The sequence below is a fragment of the Giraffa tippelskirchi genome, chromosome 9, assembly GCF_054371585.1.
Source record: "Giraffa tippelskirchi isolate mGirTip1 chromosome 9, T2T-mGirTip1v1.2.pri, whole genome shotgun sequence".
NCBI lineage: Eukaryota > Metazoa > Chordata > Mammalia > Artiodactyla > Giraffidae > Giraffa > Giraffa tippelskirchi.
This window is the reverse complement of record NC_137283.1, coordinates 12,662,866-12,680,471: the sequence shown is the minus strand read 5'-3', so window position 1 is coordinate 12,680,471 and position 17,606 is coordinate 12,662,866. Positions and strand designations below refer to the sequence as shown.

Genomic DNA, 17,606 nt, shown 5'->3' with positions numbered 1-17,606 from the left:
ATGAAAAAGAGTAAAGACCTTCACCCTCTTAGAAACAGCTGTGCATCTGTCAGAACTACCCAGTCACAAACACCAAGTCTGGCTTTCCAAAGTAAACATGTTATTTTGTATGCAATTGCTATAATTAGCTGTGGGGACATCACTGACCCATTAGCAGGAAAAACAGATGGGATGAGATTTGTCTTCATGCATGGGCTAGGATGTTGTGAAAACATTAGAAATTATTAGCCATAAACTCAGTCACCATGTTGCAGAGCTGGAATATGCTCAGTTAAAAACAGTGGAGGAAGTGGTACAAGCAGTCCATGAAGGACCTCTTTCAGTTACTCAGGATGATCATTTTAGATGTCTTTCACGGTGGCTGATTACAAAATGTGGAGACTGCAAAATCAGTTCACATGAAAATTTGAGCAGACTTCCCAAATCTATTTCCACATTTTCAGCTACTGAAACTGCCACTGAGCCAGCAGCCAAAAGGGAAACCTGAGGACCTCGCCACTTCTTCCCTTCTCTCCAGTCTGTCTGCTTGGTCTCTGAGTCGGCCCCCAACTCAGGGACGCCTACTTTGAGCATCATCTAGTCTCTTGGGCCAGGGTGGGGCTAGAATTTTGATTAGGGACTAGAATTTTGTGAAATGTTTGGACTTGGTAAGGGGGGTGATGGGGATTAGCATATGTATTCTTTACTTTTTTTAATTGAAGTATAGTCAATTTACAGTGTGTGTTAGATTCAAGTGTACAACAAAGTGATTCAGTGATTCAAAGTGATTCACACACATACATATGTGTGTGTACAATATATATTCTTTTTCAGATTCTTTTCCCTTATATATTATTATAAGAAATTGAGTATATTTCCCTGTGCTATACAGTAGGTCCTTGTTGGTTGTCTATTTTATATATACTAGTGTTGTCTATACTAGTATAATCCCATACTCCTACTAATTTATCCCTCTCCTACTTTCCTCTTTGGTAACCATAATTTTGTTTTCTGTGAGTCTATCTCTATTTTGTAAATAAGTTCATTTGTATCATTTCTTTTAGATTCGACATGTAAGTAATATCATATGATAACAGTCTTTCTCTGTCTGATTTAGCGTGATAATCTCTAGGTCCATCCCTATTGCTGCAAATGTTTCATTCTTTTTAATGGCTTAGTAGTATTGTATATATGTAGCACATTTTGTTTATTCGTTTCTCTGTCTATGGACATTTAGGTTGCTCCCATGTCTTAGTCCCTTGGACTGCAAGGAGATCCAATCAATCCATCCTAAAAGAGATCAATCCTGGGTGCTCATTGGAAGGTCTGATGTTGAAGCTGAAACTCCAATACTTTGGCCACCTCATGCGAAGGGTTGACTCATTGGAAAAGACCCTAATGCTGGGTAGGATTGGGAGCGGGAGGAGAAGGGGACGACAGAGGATGAGATGGTTGGATGGCATCACCGACTCGATGAACATAGGTTTGGGTAGACTCCGGGAGTTGGTGATGGACAGGGAGGCCTGGCGTGCTGCAATTCATGGGGTCGCAGAGAGTCGGACACGACTGAGCGACTGAACTGAACATGTCTTAGCTATTGTGAACAGTGCTGCTATGAACATTGGGTTGCATATATATTTTCAAATTAGAGTTTCCTCCAGATATATGGCATGTGTATTCTTAAAAGGCATCTCAGGGATCTCTGAGTCTCCTTTCCCCCATGTAGTTCAGAGCCTCAGGGTATAATACAGAGGCTCAAGATCATGGGGAATACAAGTTCTTTTGCTGCAGGAACAGGTTTTCCAAAACCCACATGCATCATTCAGTCAAAATAAAGGGTCCAAAGGCACCATGAAGGAGCTGTGAGAGAACAAGAAAGAAAGAATGCAGACCAAGCCAGACACATGGATTTGAGATGTTGCAGACACACCTTTGACCCCTCTCCCTCCTGTCTCTGGGCAGTACAACTTTGCCCACTTCTGACTGTGCATCCTCCTCTAAAGGGCCTGCCAACATCATTAAGTCTGTGTCTTATTTCCCTTCCTAGACTGCAAGCTTCCAAAGGGCAGGACTGTGTCTTTTCTTGCCATCGGTCTAGTGCCACGTACCAGCCTGGCATGTTGCTGAATTCAGTGAGGGACGTGTGTTTATAATCTTCACACAGATATCTCCATCAGGATGCCCCAGAAGCACCTTAAACTCAGTGTGACTTGATTTGATCCTTTTATCAGGATTCTGCTCAACCTTGTGCTTCTGTTTGTTTCCATTTCTATATTGGTTGGTGGAATCCAGACACACAATCAGGGAGCTGTTTTCCAGCCTTCATAATACTTGACTGCTTAGTAGCCACAAACTCACTGCTTCCTTTTTAGACGTCCTTATTTCCTGGGTCAGGAGTTTCCTTCTACCTTTCTGACTGCTCTTCCTCTGCCAGTCCAATTCCACAGGGCCAGTTCCCTGAGTCCTAACCCATCCACAAGGGATCACGGCTTCCAGCTCCATCCAGGTCTCAACAGCTCTCTGATCTCTACCAGCCTGAGCTCTACAATTGTGGATCCACTCACCTTTCAGACTTCTCCACTTGGCCAACATCTCTCATCAAACATATCCAAAAAAGAGCCTTCCTTCCCCATCCCCAGCTCAATGAATAGAACTTACTGTTCCAGCCGGAGGTCCGCGTGCATTGTTCACACTTCCATCTTTTTCACTATCCGTATCCAGCCAATTCATAATCCCGTTTTTGCTTCCAAAATCTTCTCCTTCCTCACTGTCTTAATCTAATATGTCTTGATTCCTTCCTGAACTCTATAGGAAGTCTCCTAATGTGTCTGTCTATAATCTCTTTGCCCTATGCAATATATTCCTTACACTAAAAAAATCGGAGCTATTAAACTCGCAAATCTGCTCAGGTCACTTCCCTCCTGAACTTTTCAGTGTCTCACCACAAATCATGGATTAAAGACAAAATGCACCACATCTTTCCATTTATGTACATGCGTACATAAATGATATATATCTGCGATGAATGGGATGACCGTAGGGAAACATGCAAAATGTTCTGTATACAGATGAAGGAGTGGATCCTGTAACTAGGAGGGAAATGATATCTGAACAGTGAGTCCCAGTGCTCTACACAGGTAGAGAATGCTCTCTGAGTGAGTTCCTGGGTCAGAACTTAGGACACTTAAACCCTGAGTTTTCAGTGGGGCCAGGGCATCAGAGAGGCCCCAGGAGTTGACCAAGCAATTCTGTAGTCAAAGACAAGAAGTCGGGGCACAGTAGGAGACTGGTGCCATATGGAGAGACTGCTATTGGTTGGAAAAAAAGGCTTTAGAGGAACAGGAATGTCTAAATTAGATTGTCACATATTAAATGATATACTGTGTGCCCCTGCTCCCTGACTTCTCCCCATCCTCTGCCAACCCTGGCTACCCATCAGTCCTTCAGTGAGGTCTACCACAGGGCTGGTTGATCTCTTTCTTGTTTCTGTTGTTTTAAGTGCATATGGTTGGAGGGGTTACATTTCCCTTCTGGATCAATGCAGTATAAAACAGAGGCTTCTTTTCTCTTTCTGACTTACTTCACTCTGTGCAATATGCTCTGGGTTCATCCTCCTCATTAGAACTGTCTCAAATGTGCTCCTTTTCATGGCTGAGTAATATTCCATTGTATATATGTACCACAATTTCTTTATCCATTCATCTGTTGGTGGAGATGTGAGGGAGGTTCAAGAGAGAGGGGACATATGTATACCTATGGCTGATTCATATTGGTGTATGGCAGAAACCAACACAGTATTGTAAAGCAATTATCCCCTAATTAAAAATAAATAAATTAAGGAAAAAACAGAGGCTGCAACAGGGATGCAAAACCATTGATCTCCATAAGCCCAAATTCACAGGCTTTTGGGAAAGGCTTTGGGCTTTAAGGGAAATAGAATTGGGGGTTTGAACCAGTGTAGACTGGAACGTAAATTTTTCCTGGCATGGAGCTTACTCTTACCTCCAAATGTCTGGGCTACACTAGGCTTCTCCTGGGCTGGAGAGGGGTCAGGAACCATCAGAGAGGACTTTTGAACTGAGCCGTCTCAAAGGATAGGTGAGGGTTTTCAAAGTCAGAGGGAGACATTTCAGGGAATTGAATGTAATGTGGGAAGATGCAGAGTTGAGAAGGGTCCTAGCTTGAGTGGTTTGTAAGCCACGGAGGGTAAATGGGGCCCTACCAGGAGCTGTGGTCCAGAGTTATACACTATTACAGCCCAGCTCTGACAATGCCTAGAACAGGCTTTCCAACCACACTTAGATCTGTCTTTTAACATTAGCCAAGACAACCATTTTCCCTTGCAATCAAAGACAGAGTGGAGGCCAGGGGAGCAGAATCCTAACTGCCTCAAGTCAAGAAGTGGTAACTTATTCCTTTGTCATCAGACAGTTTAACAATCAATGAGCACCAAGCTGACATCTGGCCAAGTGGCATCAGCAGAGCTGTTGTACCACAGACAGTCAGCATTTCAACAGACCAGGGTCACTAAGAAGAATTGCTACTGGGCACAGAAAAAACAATAACAGTGTCATTTAAAGACAAAGAAGAACCTCAGTTCTGCCAGACCGATGACAGGAATTCATTCATTGCCAGGATGGTTCTACAAAGACCCAAATTACAAACAGGGTGGAAGCGCTGATTCACAGTCTGTTTTCAGTGGCAGAGCATTCATGACACATGGTCTGCATCTATCAGGACAAAGAATACTTGTCCAGATTTTCCCTTTTAAAGATACAAATCTTTTTTTCTGACTTCCCAGTGTGTTTGTCACGAAATGAATGAAATAGTAAGGAAGAATAAATCAGAAAGGACAGGCTTGAAAGTGCAAATTATTGTCATTACCAGGAAGCAGGAAAGGGCAGGTTGAAGGTAGAAGTATGATAGAAAACACTTACCACCACCACTGCCTGCAGATAGCCCTCTCATCTTCAATTAGGTAATTACCACATTGCTCAGTGAATGAGGACAGCAATTACATACCGTGTCATCCTGTCACCTTGCCACCCAGCACCTCATGGTTGGGGCACATCCTGTCTCTGGGCCAGTGTTGCTTCTTGTCTTTTGATACACAGCACACGGAGGAGAAGGTCCCCAGGCGCCCAGCCCTGTCTCTGAGCAAGTACAAAGCTGAGAACGTGCAAACTTGGTGGTGTAAGAGTCGCCAAAGGCATACTCCCCAGATTGCTCCGATGACAGCAGAGTTTCCTGGACTCATGGAAGATCTTAAGAGCGGGCAGGTGGGCAGAGGATGTTTCATGCACAAGCAGACTTCCTGGAGGCACTCGGGTTGCTGGACTTGTAAACTCTGCTGCCCCTGCCTGCCTGGCTGGCTGACTCTGGGCACTATGATATGAAGCAAGGCAGGGCTGGGTAGAGGAGGGGGCTGTTACCTGGTCCACCTGGCTCCATCCCAGCTCACCTGGCTCTCCAAGCAGAGATTTAACTTGGTCCACTCCAAAGAGCCCCAGGGAGATGTAACTGGAAATCCCCCTTCCTCAAGGCTGCCCACTGGGTGGTCTTCAGGCAACAGAAACCCAGTGTCTCCAGGAAGTTCAGTTAAGATGGCTGGATAGTGAATTGACATTTTCTCCCTGGGCTAGGAAGAGCAAAGAAAACAGACGAGACAGACAGAAAGCTTTTCCCTAGAGGGATGGAACAGCACTCCTCCCAGGGATCCCCCCATAGACTGGGGCTCTCTATGTTACCTCCTCCCCTCTGCCCTTCTTTCAGCTGCTCTTTAAGCACTGGGTTACATGTTGAGCGTTAGCACTGTCCTTGACAGGGATGGTGATGGGGACTGGTTGGAGGGAAAATTTGAGTCATCAGAAGTTTACAAGGGGGACTTCCCTGGCAGTCCAGTGGTTAAGACTCTGCGCTCCCAGTGTAGGGGGCACAGGTTCGATCCCTGGTCGGGGAACTAACATCCCGCAAACTGCATGATGCACCAAGAAAAGAAAAGCTTACAAGGTTTTCTAACTAGTGGGTGGTCTCCAAACTTTTTGGGCCACACATCCCATCAGTAAAAACTGTTTGACAGTGCATCCTTGAATTATGTATGTTCATTTATAAATTATTACATGCACTTGCATCTATCCATGTGTTTAATATTGGTAAAGCTTACTTCCACACAAAAAATGAGTTCAAGGATGAATATGTTCTTTCACCTGACCCCAGTAGACCACCTTCTGTACCCCTTGTGCAATCTGTACCCCACTTTGGAAACTGCTTTCTAACGATAGAGTTCTCCCCAAGTTCTGTTTTTTTATGGGCAAAGGATGAAGGAGAGAAATCCACTCAGAGAAAAGATGGGTCATGGCTGGGAACACGGGTTTTGTTCAGAAGTCAGTGAAAAAAAATAACTTTTCAGTGTCTTCCCTGCCTCATCATTGATGGCAGGAAGGAGTGATGGCACCCAAGAACTCTGTAGCTCTTGACCAGCTTAGAGACAGTGCTTTAAGAGGCCCACTCAAAGTTACTGGTGTCTCATTGGGGCCTACAGATTGTGAGCATCTATGGATACAGGGGCTTGTGCTTTTGGATTCTGGGCAGCCTGGACCATTTCACTGCCCCCTGCAGTTGCTCCTTTAGAAAAGGGAGGGGAGTGAAGTAGAGGTTAGGGGGAGCTTCTTGCTTCTCCATCTTGGTATTGAGATCCCTTCTGTACACTTCAGTGTCAGAAGGATGCTCACCCCCAGCCTTGGATGGGCATGAAGTTGCCTGTGGGGCACCATCTTCAGTTGAGTCAATTGGGCATGGGGTAACCACAGGCTAGAGGTAGGACCACCATGGCCGCAATAGGTGAACCAAATTTGTTTCAAGCACCTGCTGTGTGCCAAGCTCTGTGTGATTATGAACAGAACCCACTTCCTCAAGGGGCTTTCGGGTCAGTGCAGGAGAAAGATAATCACATATGTATATGCAGTGCAGGCAATGTCTTAGTTTGAGGTTTCCTCAAAGGAGACTCTGCATTGAGTAGTTAATTTGGGAGGTGACCCCCAGGGTATATGCTGAGGGAGGGAGAATGTGAGATAGTGAAGGGAGAAAAAGTCACAAGAAAGCATCAGTGAACAGGTTACCAATGTGGGTACCTGGACCTCAACCCTGCAGAGGACTCTCTGAGGGACTCTGTTGAGCAGTGCTACTCAAAGTGTGGCCACAGGACTGAAAAAGGTCAATTTTTATTCCAGTCTCAAAGAAGGGCAATGCCAAAGAATGTGAACTGAGAACTTCCACATGTACAAACTGGGTTTAGAAAAGTCAGAAGAACCAGGGATTAAATTGCCAACTTTTGCTGGATCATGGGAAGAACAAGGAGAGTCCAGAAAAATATTTACTTCTACTTCATTGACTACCCTAAATAAAGCCTTTGACTGTATGGATCATAACAAATTGTGTAAAATTCTTAAAGAGATGGGAATACCAGACCACCTTACCTGTCTCCTGAGAGACCTGTATGAAGGTCAAGAAGCAACAGTTAGAACTGGATATGAAACAACTGACTGGTTCAAAATTGGGAAAGGAGTACTTCAAGGCTGTATATTGTCACCTTGCTTATTTAACTTACATGCAGAGTACATCATGCGAAATGCCAGGGCAGATGAATCACAAGCTAGAATCAAGATTTCTGGGAGAAATATCAACAACCTCAGATATGCAGATAATACCACTCTAATGGCAGAAAGTGAAGAGGAACTCCTTTGAGGAGTCTCTTGATGAGGGTGAACGAGAAGAGTGAAAAAGCTGACTTGAAACTCAACATTCAAAAAACTAAGATCATGGCATCCAGTCCCATCACTTCGCAGCAAATATATGGAGAAAAAGTGGAAGCAGTGACAGGTTTTCTTTTCTTGCATTCCACAATCACTGTGGACAGTGACTGCAGCCATGGAATTTTTAAAAGATGCTTGCTCCTTGGAAGAAAAGCTGTGACAAACCTAGACCGCATATTAAAAAGCAGGGATATCACTTTGCCAACAAAGGTCTGTATAGCCAAAACTACGGTTTTTCCAGTAGTCATGTATGGATGTGAGAGCTGGTCTATAAAGAAGGCTGAGTGCTGAAAAGAATTGATGCTTTTGAATTGTGGTACTGGAGAAGATTCTTGAGAGTCCCTTGGACTGCAAGGAGATCAAACCAATCAATCCTAAAGGAAATCAACCCTGAATATTCATTGGAAGGACTGGTGCTGAAGCTGAAGTTCCAATACTTTGGCCACCTGATGCAAAGAGCTGACTCACTGGAAAAGAACCTGGTGCTGGGGAAGATAGAAGGCAAAAGGAGAAGGGGTCAACAAAGGGTGAGATAGTTAGATAGCATCACCAACTCAATGGACATAAATTTGAGCAAACTCTGGGAGGTAGTAGAGGACAGAGAAGCGTGGCACACTGTGCTCCATGGGGTCACAAAGACATGACTTAGGGACTGAACAATAACAACTCAAAGTATGACCAGCAGCAGCAGCATCACTCGGGAGCTTGTTAGAAATGTAGCATCATGGGTCCCACCAGGCCTGCTGAATCAGAATTTGCACATTAAAGTTTGAGAAGCACTGCCTTTAATCTTTCATCTTGATCAAACATGATAACTTTGATATAAAACATATTTTTCTATATTTGAGGACTTGATTCTACCAAACCGGATCCTTCTGAATAACTTCTTTGGGATTTCCAATGTTTGAAGTGCATATTAAAGTTTTTCCAATCCCTTGAAAGCTTTTTAAAATGCAACACCATTTACCTGTGCTTTATCATAATTACAACTCAATTACAGTGACAGAAGGCTCACGAAACCTCCTGTCCTGTAAAATGCAAATTTTGTATGGGAAATACTTCTCCTGGGAGAAAATAAAGTGGCTGTCATTCAAAAAGTTATTTTTAAAGGAATGTTCCTAGTGCCTCCTGTACTTTAAAGTTTTGTCAAAAATTTCAACGAATAGAGGACCCTTTGTGAAAGATCAACAGGTACATGGAAAGATACTTCAAAAATGTAACAGAAGTTCCATATTTAACAAAATGTCAAAGACAAGTAGTTCAGTAGTTGCTTATATACCCTTTATATTGGCATGTGATTTTACTTTTGATATCCACTCATCTTCATTTCATCACTAACATAAGGATTAATCTAAGGTTATACAACTTATTTTTCACATAGTGTATGAGTTAGCTATTACTCCATAATAAACAACTCCCAAACTCAGTGCTTTAAAGGAGCAATGATTTATTCTTGTTCTATGTCTACGTGTTGGCTGGGGTGGCTTTGATGACCTCCTGGGCTCAATAGGCTTGGCTAAAGGTTGGATCTGAGTCTGTTCCTCAGGTCAGTGGGCTGCCTGTGGCATGTTCTCATAGTGAATGGCAAATATAAATGGACCAACCCAACTCCATAAACATATTTCAAGTCCCTTATGTAGCTCTTGTTCTATTAATAACATCTCATAAGCCAAAGCAAGTTACATAGCCAAATCCAAACCAAGGGTTCAATACTGCTATTGTCAGGATGTTTGTGTCCTCTCAAAATCCATGTGTTGAAACTTAACCCCTGAGGTGGTGATATGAGGAGGTAAGGCCTCTGGGAGATAATTAGGTCAGAAAGGCTCCCCCCTGTTGGTTGGGATTAGTGCCCTTTTAAAGGAGGCTCCAGTGAGATCCCTCTCCATGTGAGGACATGTGAGAAGTCTGCAGCAGGCTTTCACCACAACCAACTATGCTGGCACTCTGATCTTGGACTCTCAGCCTCCAGAGCTGTGGGAAATACGTTTTTGTCATTTATAAACTTCCCAGTCTTTGGTATTTTGTTATAGCAGCCAGAGACAGAGAAGTGTGCTCCACCAACCATGAGGCAAGTGACATGACCAAGCCCAACTCTGTGGGGTGAGGCAGTGCACTCCTCCCAGAGTTAGGGGGATAAGGGAGTGAATAGTTGCAGAAAAATAATCTCTTCTACTATGAGTAGAAAAATTGAGGCACAGCATTTTGCAAAATAAATCACTGGTGCTGATATTCAAATGATTTTCGTATTCCAGGAGAAAAAGGAGGACATTGAGGACCTCTGGTTACCAAGCATTCTGCTGAGAATTTCCTTGTGTGTTACTTCATCGAACCTTTTATCTTTTTTAAAATATTTATTTATTTGTCTTGGTGGGTCTTCGTTGCTACACACCAGCTTTCTCTGGTTTCAGTGAGCGGGGGCTGCTCTTTGCTGCAGTGCACGAGTTTCTCACTGCGTGGTTTTGCTTGTTGTGGAGCACGGGCTCTAGGCATGGGCTCAGTAGTTGTGGCGCATAACCAGCTTAGTTGCTCCATGGCATGCGGGATCTCCTGCAGCTGGGATCAAACCAATGTTGCAAGGTGGATTCTTAACCACTAGACCACCAGGGAAGCCCTTCACTGAACCTTTTAACAACACCACAAGGAAGCTATTTTAACTCCATTTTACAGATGAGGTGATAGGTCACCGAGCTGGCATATGGGATGTCAAAGAGTAGAGCTTAGTGTTTCCTGGCAGCCTTCGAATGCTATGAATTCTTTTTTTGTCATGGCAAATCGAGCTCTTCTTTCTTAGGGGAAAATACTGTCTTTACTCTGTTCCTATTTATCATGGATACAAGAAGAGCTGTAAATTTTCTATGAGTGTAGTTGCCTATCACTCAACACTCAAATTGTTGATTCAAACTGGTTCTCTTGAATACTTGGAGTGTCGACACACATTGGCTGGTCAATACAAGTTTACTGGGCTTCTGGGTTAGGGTAGCCAAATGCTTGGGTAACTGGAGTGTGTCTGGACCCTCTTAGCTGTTTTCCATGTCTTGCTGTCCTATGGGAATGTGGTTGGGGACGGGAGGCAGTGTAGAGAAGTCAGAAATTCTGGTCTGGAAATGGCTCCCTGGAGAATATCTCAGAGGGTCTCCTGGTGTTGTTCTCCCTGCTGGCCCCATCTGAAATGCCCCACCAACCTAAGTATTAGCTTGTTGTGAATGTTTAGCAAATATTGTGCCAGGCACATTAATGAGAGCATCGTTGTTGTTCACTCACCTAGTCGTGTCCGACTCTTTGTGACCCCGTGGACTACAGCATGCCAGCCCTCCCTGTCCCTCACCATCTCCTGAAGTTTGCCCAAGTCCATGACCATTGCATCAGTGATGCCACCCAGCCATCTCATCCTCTGATGCCCTCCTCTCCCTCTGCCCCCAATCCTTCCCAGCATCAGGGACTTTTCCAGTGAGTCATCTGTCCACATCAGATGACCAAAATACTGGAGTTTCAGCTTCAGCATCAGTCCTTCCAACGAGTATTCAGGGCTGATTTCCTTTAGGACTGACTGGTTTGATCTTCTTGCTGTTCATGGGAGCATAGAGGAAGGTAAACTGAGGATGGGAGGTGACTGGATTTATTCCCTGAATCTGTGTTTTTGCAGGGGATTGTCATGCCCACTCAAGCTTGAGTACTACTGGGTCAGCCTCTCAGGCAGAGAAGGCTCTCAGCTGCTTTTTTGTTTGTTTGTTTAAGCTATAGTTGATTTGCAATACTGTGCTGGTTTCAGGTATGCAGCTTCATATTCTCTTCCATTATAGATTACTACAAGATATTGAATGTAGTTCCCTGTGCTATACAATAAATCCTTGTTGTTTATTTTATATACAGTGATTTGTGTCTGTTAATCCCAAACTCCTAATTTATCCCTCCCCACTTTCCCCCTTCAGTAACCATAAATTTGGCTTCTATGTCTGTGAATCTGTTCCGTTACTTAGTTGATTTGCATCCTTTTCTTTTGATTCCACGTATAAGTGACATCATATGATATTTGTCTTTCTCTGTCTGACTTACTTCACTCAGTATGACCGTCTCTGACCATCCACATTGCTGCTTTTTGCTGCTGTTTTATTCCCTCATTCATTGCAGGTTTGTTGAGGGTTCCTACTCCTGTCTGGGGGTGGCGGGGGCCAGTGTGTGGGCAGGCCAGCCTCAGAGGACCAACAACTGCCTCTGAGCCTGTGAAAGACTCTGAGAGAGTCACTGCCCTGCTTCTCACTCAGCCACACAGTCCCCACGGAGGTGGGAGCGGCTTTTCCACAGGTGTCCTGGCTTCCCTCCAGGGTCTCACCCAGGGTTCTCAAACTCGGCACCATTGACATTTTGAGTTGGATAATTCTTTGTTTTGGGAGGCACTGTCCTGTGCACTGGAGGTTTAGCGGCATCCCTGGCCGCTGTTTACTCTATGCATGTCCTGCCCTCAACAAGTGGTGACAATGTCCCCTGATGCACAAAAATCACACTGCCCCTCCTCCTGCTTTGAGAACTGCTCGTCTTACCTGAGTGACCCATCAATAGAGGTGGTCCTGGGCGATTCTGTTCTCAGGAAGACAAGCAGTGGAGAGGTGAGTGGTCTAACCAGAAGGAACATGGGGTATGGGGCAACCATGGCTTTGAATCTTGGCCCTGCCAATGACTGGCCGTTGACTTCCCTACCCCTTCTTCATTCCCAGTCTTCTGTAACCAAAAAACAAAAACAAAACAAAACAAAAAAATCACACACTCACAAACATTATTTTCATAAATGACTTTTACTTCTTTATCATTTTTCTTGACAGTAATTCTTGGCAATGTGCATATAACATGAAGGCAAGCATACTTTCAGAAGTCATCAAAGATATGGTCCTATTGGCCTCATTTTCTTAAACCATTAAAATATTTTCATTTATAAAAACTAATCTAAATATAAATATTGACACTGAAGATCAAAATCACTTGATGACAAAATAATTATTCTGGAACTATAACATATGCTTATGGATTTTAATAGTAAATTAAATCTTTGCACTTATTTGGCACGAGGAAACCTTTATAAAAATTCAAATGCCATAGAGCAGGCTTCTTCTCCTTTTTTTTGCAAGGCTTACACAGTACACATTTTTGTCAAGGAAAACTGAATATTTTAACACTGTAACACAACAGTAGTTGCTTTTCATGCCTCTTAAAGAAAACGCTCTATTTGGAACTCAGATCTTTTTTGTTGTGTTTTTAAATTGTGTATTTGTTTGCTTTTAACCACACCAACAGAACAAAAAGCCAAAGATTTACTTTATTTCAAAGGACTCATTTCTGTTGGATAACACATACACAGCATCAGCAAGGAATATTACTGGAAGATAGGTAGACCCCCATCAGGAATGGATCGTAACACACATTTCAGCAGCAAGTCAGGTCTGGAAATGTGCACAGCAGCAAAAGAACATAGAAGTTGAAAACAACACAGAATGAGGCTTTGTCAGGCATTCAAATTATACTTAGCTTAAAGGTCTGACTTTGGCAAATTAATCACTCTGGCCCTCAGTCTCCTCATCTGAAAAATGGGGATACCTACTGAAGAGGGCTGCTATAAGGATTAGAATGATAAGTCTATCGCCTCCTTCAGAGCTGTCCCTTAATAAACATTAGTCATGCTATTCCCTTACTTCCCATCTTGTGCCTTCTTCCTCAGATTCAAAATAGACAAGGAGAAAATTTTAAAAAAGGTTGCTAATACTCAATTAATTGAGTGAAATTCCAATCCTATTTGCTTTTGTAAACACACTCTAAATAGTCATGCGTTTGAGACCACACAAGGGGAGTTAGCTTCAACTCTTGTGTCTGTTGAATTCAGAGTTTGTCCTTGCTTTATTCAGACATGCAAGTTTTCTCAGGCTATTCCTTAACCATTTTTATCTTTAGGGTCATCTTACTACTTTGGCTGAATATTTATTGGGAGGTAAATTTTGGAGTACAGCATTTCCTTGTGTGGTTGTATTCCGCAATCATCCAGTTAGCTAAAATCTCATTTACACGCAGTCGTTGCTAAACCACATCTTACTGATTCTGGACAATGCACTAAAGTTAAGCCAATGGTGGGATTTCTCAAGCCCCTCTCCCCTTCAGAGCGGGGAGACTCTCAGCGAGTCCGAGGAAGAGCCCTGAATTCTTGATGAGACATTGTTTCAGACAGACCTGGGCATGGCATGGGTGACTGAGAGCTTTGTGTCCTGTGGCTTCCGACTGTAAAGTGATGGAAGGAACTGGTGGTGTGGTGGGCGAGAACCCAGCAGGAACGAGGTGGTGGAAGGGAGACTTTGATAGTTGAGGGCTCCCAGAGTTAGACAGTCCCTAGTGCTCACTACAGGGGTGTTTCACTTTTCTCCTAAGCATTTGTAGGACAGACATGCCTGTGAGAGATTAATGAGAACTGATGACCTAAATGTTAATACCCTTCCCTCCACTATCCCCTGACCCCAGCACTGTATTTTGGGACAAATTGTTGACATGTAATTCTAGTTGAATCAAAAGGGTGAAAAAAAAAAAAAAAAGGTCTTAAAGACAACACACAGTAGCAAAGTGAACAGGGAAAGGATGCATCTTTTGAACATGGAGCTCTGCTGTTGGAAGCCAGCGTCTTGGTTTTCTGTCTTGGATTCCCCTGGGAGCCTAAGGCAGAGAGTAGGCAAGACCTTGATGCTGAAGTCTGGGTCTGCTTTCTGGTTGAGGTATCAGGACAGCCCTGTGCAGGGGTGCGCTGTGGCCTCCCCAGGCCCTCTCCTCAGGTGGAAATCCGTACAGTAATTCGATGGCTGTTGGGTCAAGGCACTGTCGTGTACGGCTGGAGGCAGTGGGTCACTGGCAGTGGAGTTCCATGGTGCTAATACATCACAGCAGACTCCAGGGTGGGCTCCTGAGGTGAAAAAACGAGCAGATGCAATCAGCCACTTGGTGAAAGCAAGGAGAGGCCATTAACAACGTCTACTGCTTTTTTATGTCATAAAAGGTATTCATGCCCATTGCCCAGTGAAATAGTTCACAGTACTCAAAAAAATGATGCGTTTCTTACATGTACTTAATCCATCTGAAATTCATTTTGGTATATGGAATAAGACAAACTGATTCCCTCTGACTACATCCCATTGGCTAATTTGCCAAGCACAGTTTTTTTTTTTTTAAATTATCTATACCTTCTCTACTGGTTCCTAAGGCTTAAAATATCATAAAACAGATTTTCATATGTGCCTGTATCTATTTCTGAGCTTTCTATTCTATTTCATTAATCATCAATTTCTTTACAGTTTTTAATTTATTTTAAAATCTAGCAGGAAAACCATTTTAACTTTGCAAATTGCCCTTGTCTATTCTTTCATATTTATTCCTATATGAATTTTAATTCCAAGAAAATCTCACTAAGAATTTTATGAGAATTAGATTAAACTATAAATTAATTTGGAAAGAAACGAATTTTTTGTGGGATTTGTTAATCATTAATCTCAGTATTAAAGGTCTTGTTGCATCCCTGTAAAATTTATCTGGTAATTTATTATTTAACGTACCACTGCATTTAATTTGCTAATATTTTATTTAGCATGCCTCACCTTTCTGAAGAAGTGCTACTGGTATGTGTCTCTGTGTGTGAGTGAGCATGGAGATGTGTACACACTTACCAGCTCCATCAGGCTTTGGTTGTTGGGGTTTTAACAGTTTCAGAACATGTGAGATTATTTTGAGAATTGGGGTCAATCCTCTGTGAGAGGGTAGTTTTATACTTTCTACCTGTGGGAATTTATTGAGGCTTTCTTTGTAGTTGGTATAAAATCAGTTTTTATAAACAGCCCATTGATGTTTAGAAGGCAATGGCAACCCAATCCTGTACTCTTGCCTGGCAAACCCCATGGACGGAGGAGCCTGGTAGGCTGCAGTCCATGGGGTCACTAAGAGTCGGACACGACTGAGCGACTTCACTTTCACTTTTCACTTTCATGCCTTGGAGAAGGAAATGGCAACCCACTCCAGTGTTCTTGCCTGGAGAATCCCAGGGACTGGGGAGCACGGTGGGCTTCCGTCTATGGGGTCGCACAGAGTCGGACACGACTGAAGCGACTTAGCAGCAGCAGCAGCATTGATGTTTGCAAAGAAAGTGAACTCTCTGTTAAGTATAAAGTTAGACATGTTTTTTAGATATATTTCTTAGTTAAAGCTTAATAATTATACTATTCCAAATTATCTAATTTGTATGTATTTCTGGTATACTGGGCTTCCAAGGGCTGATAAGGGAATTTTAAAGTCATTAACCATGGCACTTTAAATTGCGTTGTTTGCCAGTTCAAGAAAGGCTCCTCACTTACTTTATTTTTATCAATATCTGAAACATCCTCCCTCTCTGTTTCTTCTGTGTGCTTCCTGCTTTGAATTCTACTTTGTTTGAAAGTAGCATTCCTGCCTTTTCTTTTTTGTTTCCATTTATTTAGCAAATACTGTCTATTCTTTCATTTTTAACCTTTCTGTGTTATTTAATTTATTAAAAAAAATAATTTACTGAGGTGAAATTCACAAACATAAAATTAGCCATTTAAAAATGAGCAATTCAGCGGCATTTAGTACATTCTCAATGTTACCTAGCCACCAGGTCAGTCAAGTTTCAAAACGTACCCTCACTCTACAGTAAAACCTCTTATCCTTAAGCATTTCTTTCTATGCTCACTCCTCAGCGCCCCGGCAACCATTTATCTATGTTCTATCTCTATGGAAGGTAATTTATTTATTGTTTTTTTTTTTTTAAGAGAGGGGGACCTGGAGCTTTATTCTCTCTAATTTTTTTTTAAATTTTATTGAAGTATAGTTGATTTACAATGTTGCATTAGTTTCAGGTTTATAGCAGAGTGATTCAGGTATATATGCGAGCTTCGTGCTCAGTTGCTTCAGTCATGTCTGACTCTGTGCGACCCTATGGATTGTAGCTCACCGAGCTCTTCTGTCCATGGGTTTCTCCAGGCAAGAATATTGGAGTGGGTTGCCATGCCCTCCTCCAGCGGATCTTCCTGACCCAGGGATTGAACCCAAGTCATGTCTCCTGCATTGGCAGGTGGGCTCTTTACCACTAGCACCACCTGGGCAGCCCAGGTGTATGTATGTATATATATCTCAGATTCTTTTCCCTTATAGGTTGAGTACAGTTCCCTGTGCTATACAGTAGGTCCTTCTTGGTTGTCTATTTTTATATATACTAGTGTGTATATGTTAATCTCAAACTCCTAATTTATCCCTCTTCCCCACCCTCCCACTTTCCCCTAAGGTAATTTATTTTTAACTGTCTTATTTATAACAGATTCCTTCCTTGGCCCTAGTGGTCTGCCCTTTTAGAGTAATAATGCATCTTTTTAGGTCTTTGCAGTAATGGCCAGGAGCCAGGTAATTGGACTTTGGAAGGTCGGGGTAATGGTTCGCCAGTGAAGCAAAGGCAGTGGACAGCACTGTTGCCATATGGTGCCTAAGAGATGTAGTAACTTGTCATTCAAAAGAGCATGCCCTCCATTATGCCATTTCCTGGTGTTGGTGTGCTCACGACACAGGGACAGTACGGGGGGAGGGATGGGAAGGGAGCAACAGGTGATGCATCAAAGGCAACCGGATAGGGTTGCCTGTGCTTCAATCTTGTCACCAGCCATCTTCTGCCCCCTCAGCATTATCAGTATCACTGAGGCAGTTCAGCTGGATCTTTACCTCCCATGTAAGCAGCATCAAGCATTTGCAAAATTCTGAGGCATATGTTGGTGTTAGGGTGATAATCCCTTAGCC

General features: G+C 43.0%; 2 protein-coding genes across 5 annotated transcripts in view; one reads left to right on the top strand and one right to left on the bottom strand.

The window, feature by feature from the left end:
* Nucleotides 1-17,606, top strand: part of LOC145520641 (uncharacterized) — a 279,274-nt gene that overhangs the window by 152,315 nt on the left and 109,353 nt on the right. The gene's annotated exons all lie outside the window — the stretch shown is intronic.
* Nucleotides 12,565-17,606, bottom strand: part of MYRIP (myosin VIIA and Rab interacting protein) — a 227,693-nt gene continuing 222,651 nt past the window's right edge. For both annotated transcript variants that reach the window (XM_081527574.1, XM_081527576.1), the window contains one exon: nt 12,565-14,718. In XM_081527574.1, coding sequence (XP_081383700.1) covers nt 14,686-14,718 — 33 coding nt within the window. In that variant the 3' untranslated portion in view covers nt 12,565-14,685. The remainder of the gene's footprint in view (nt 14,719-17,606) is intronic.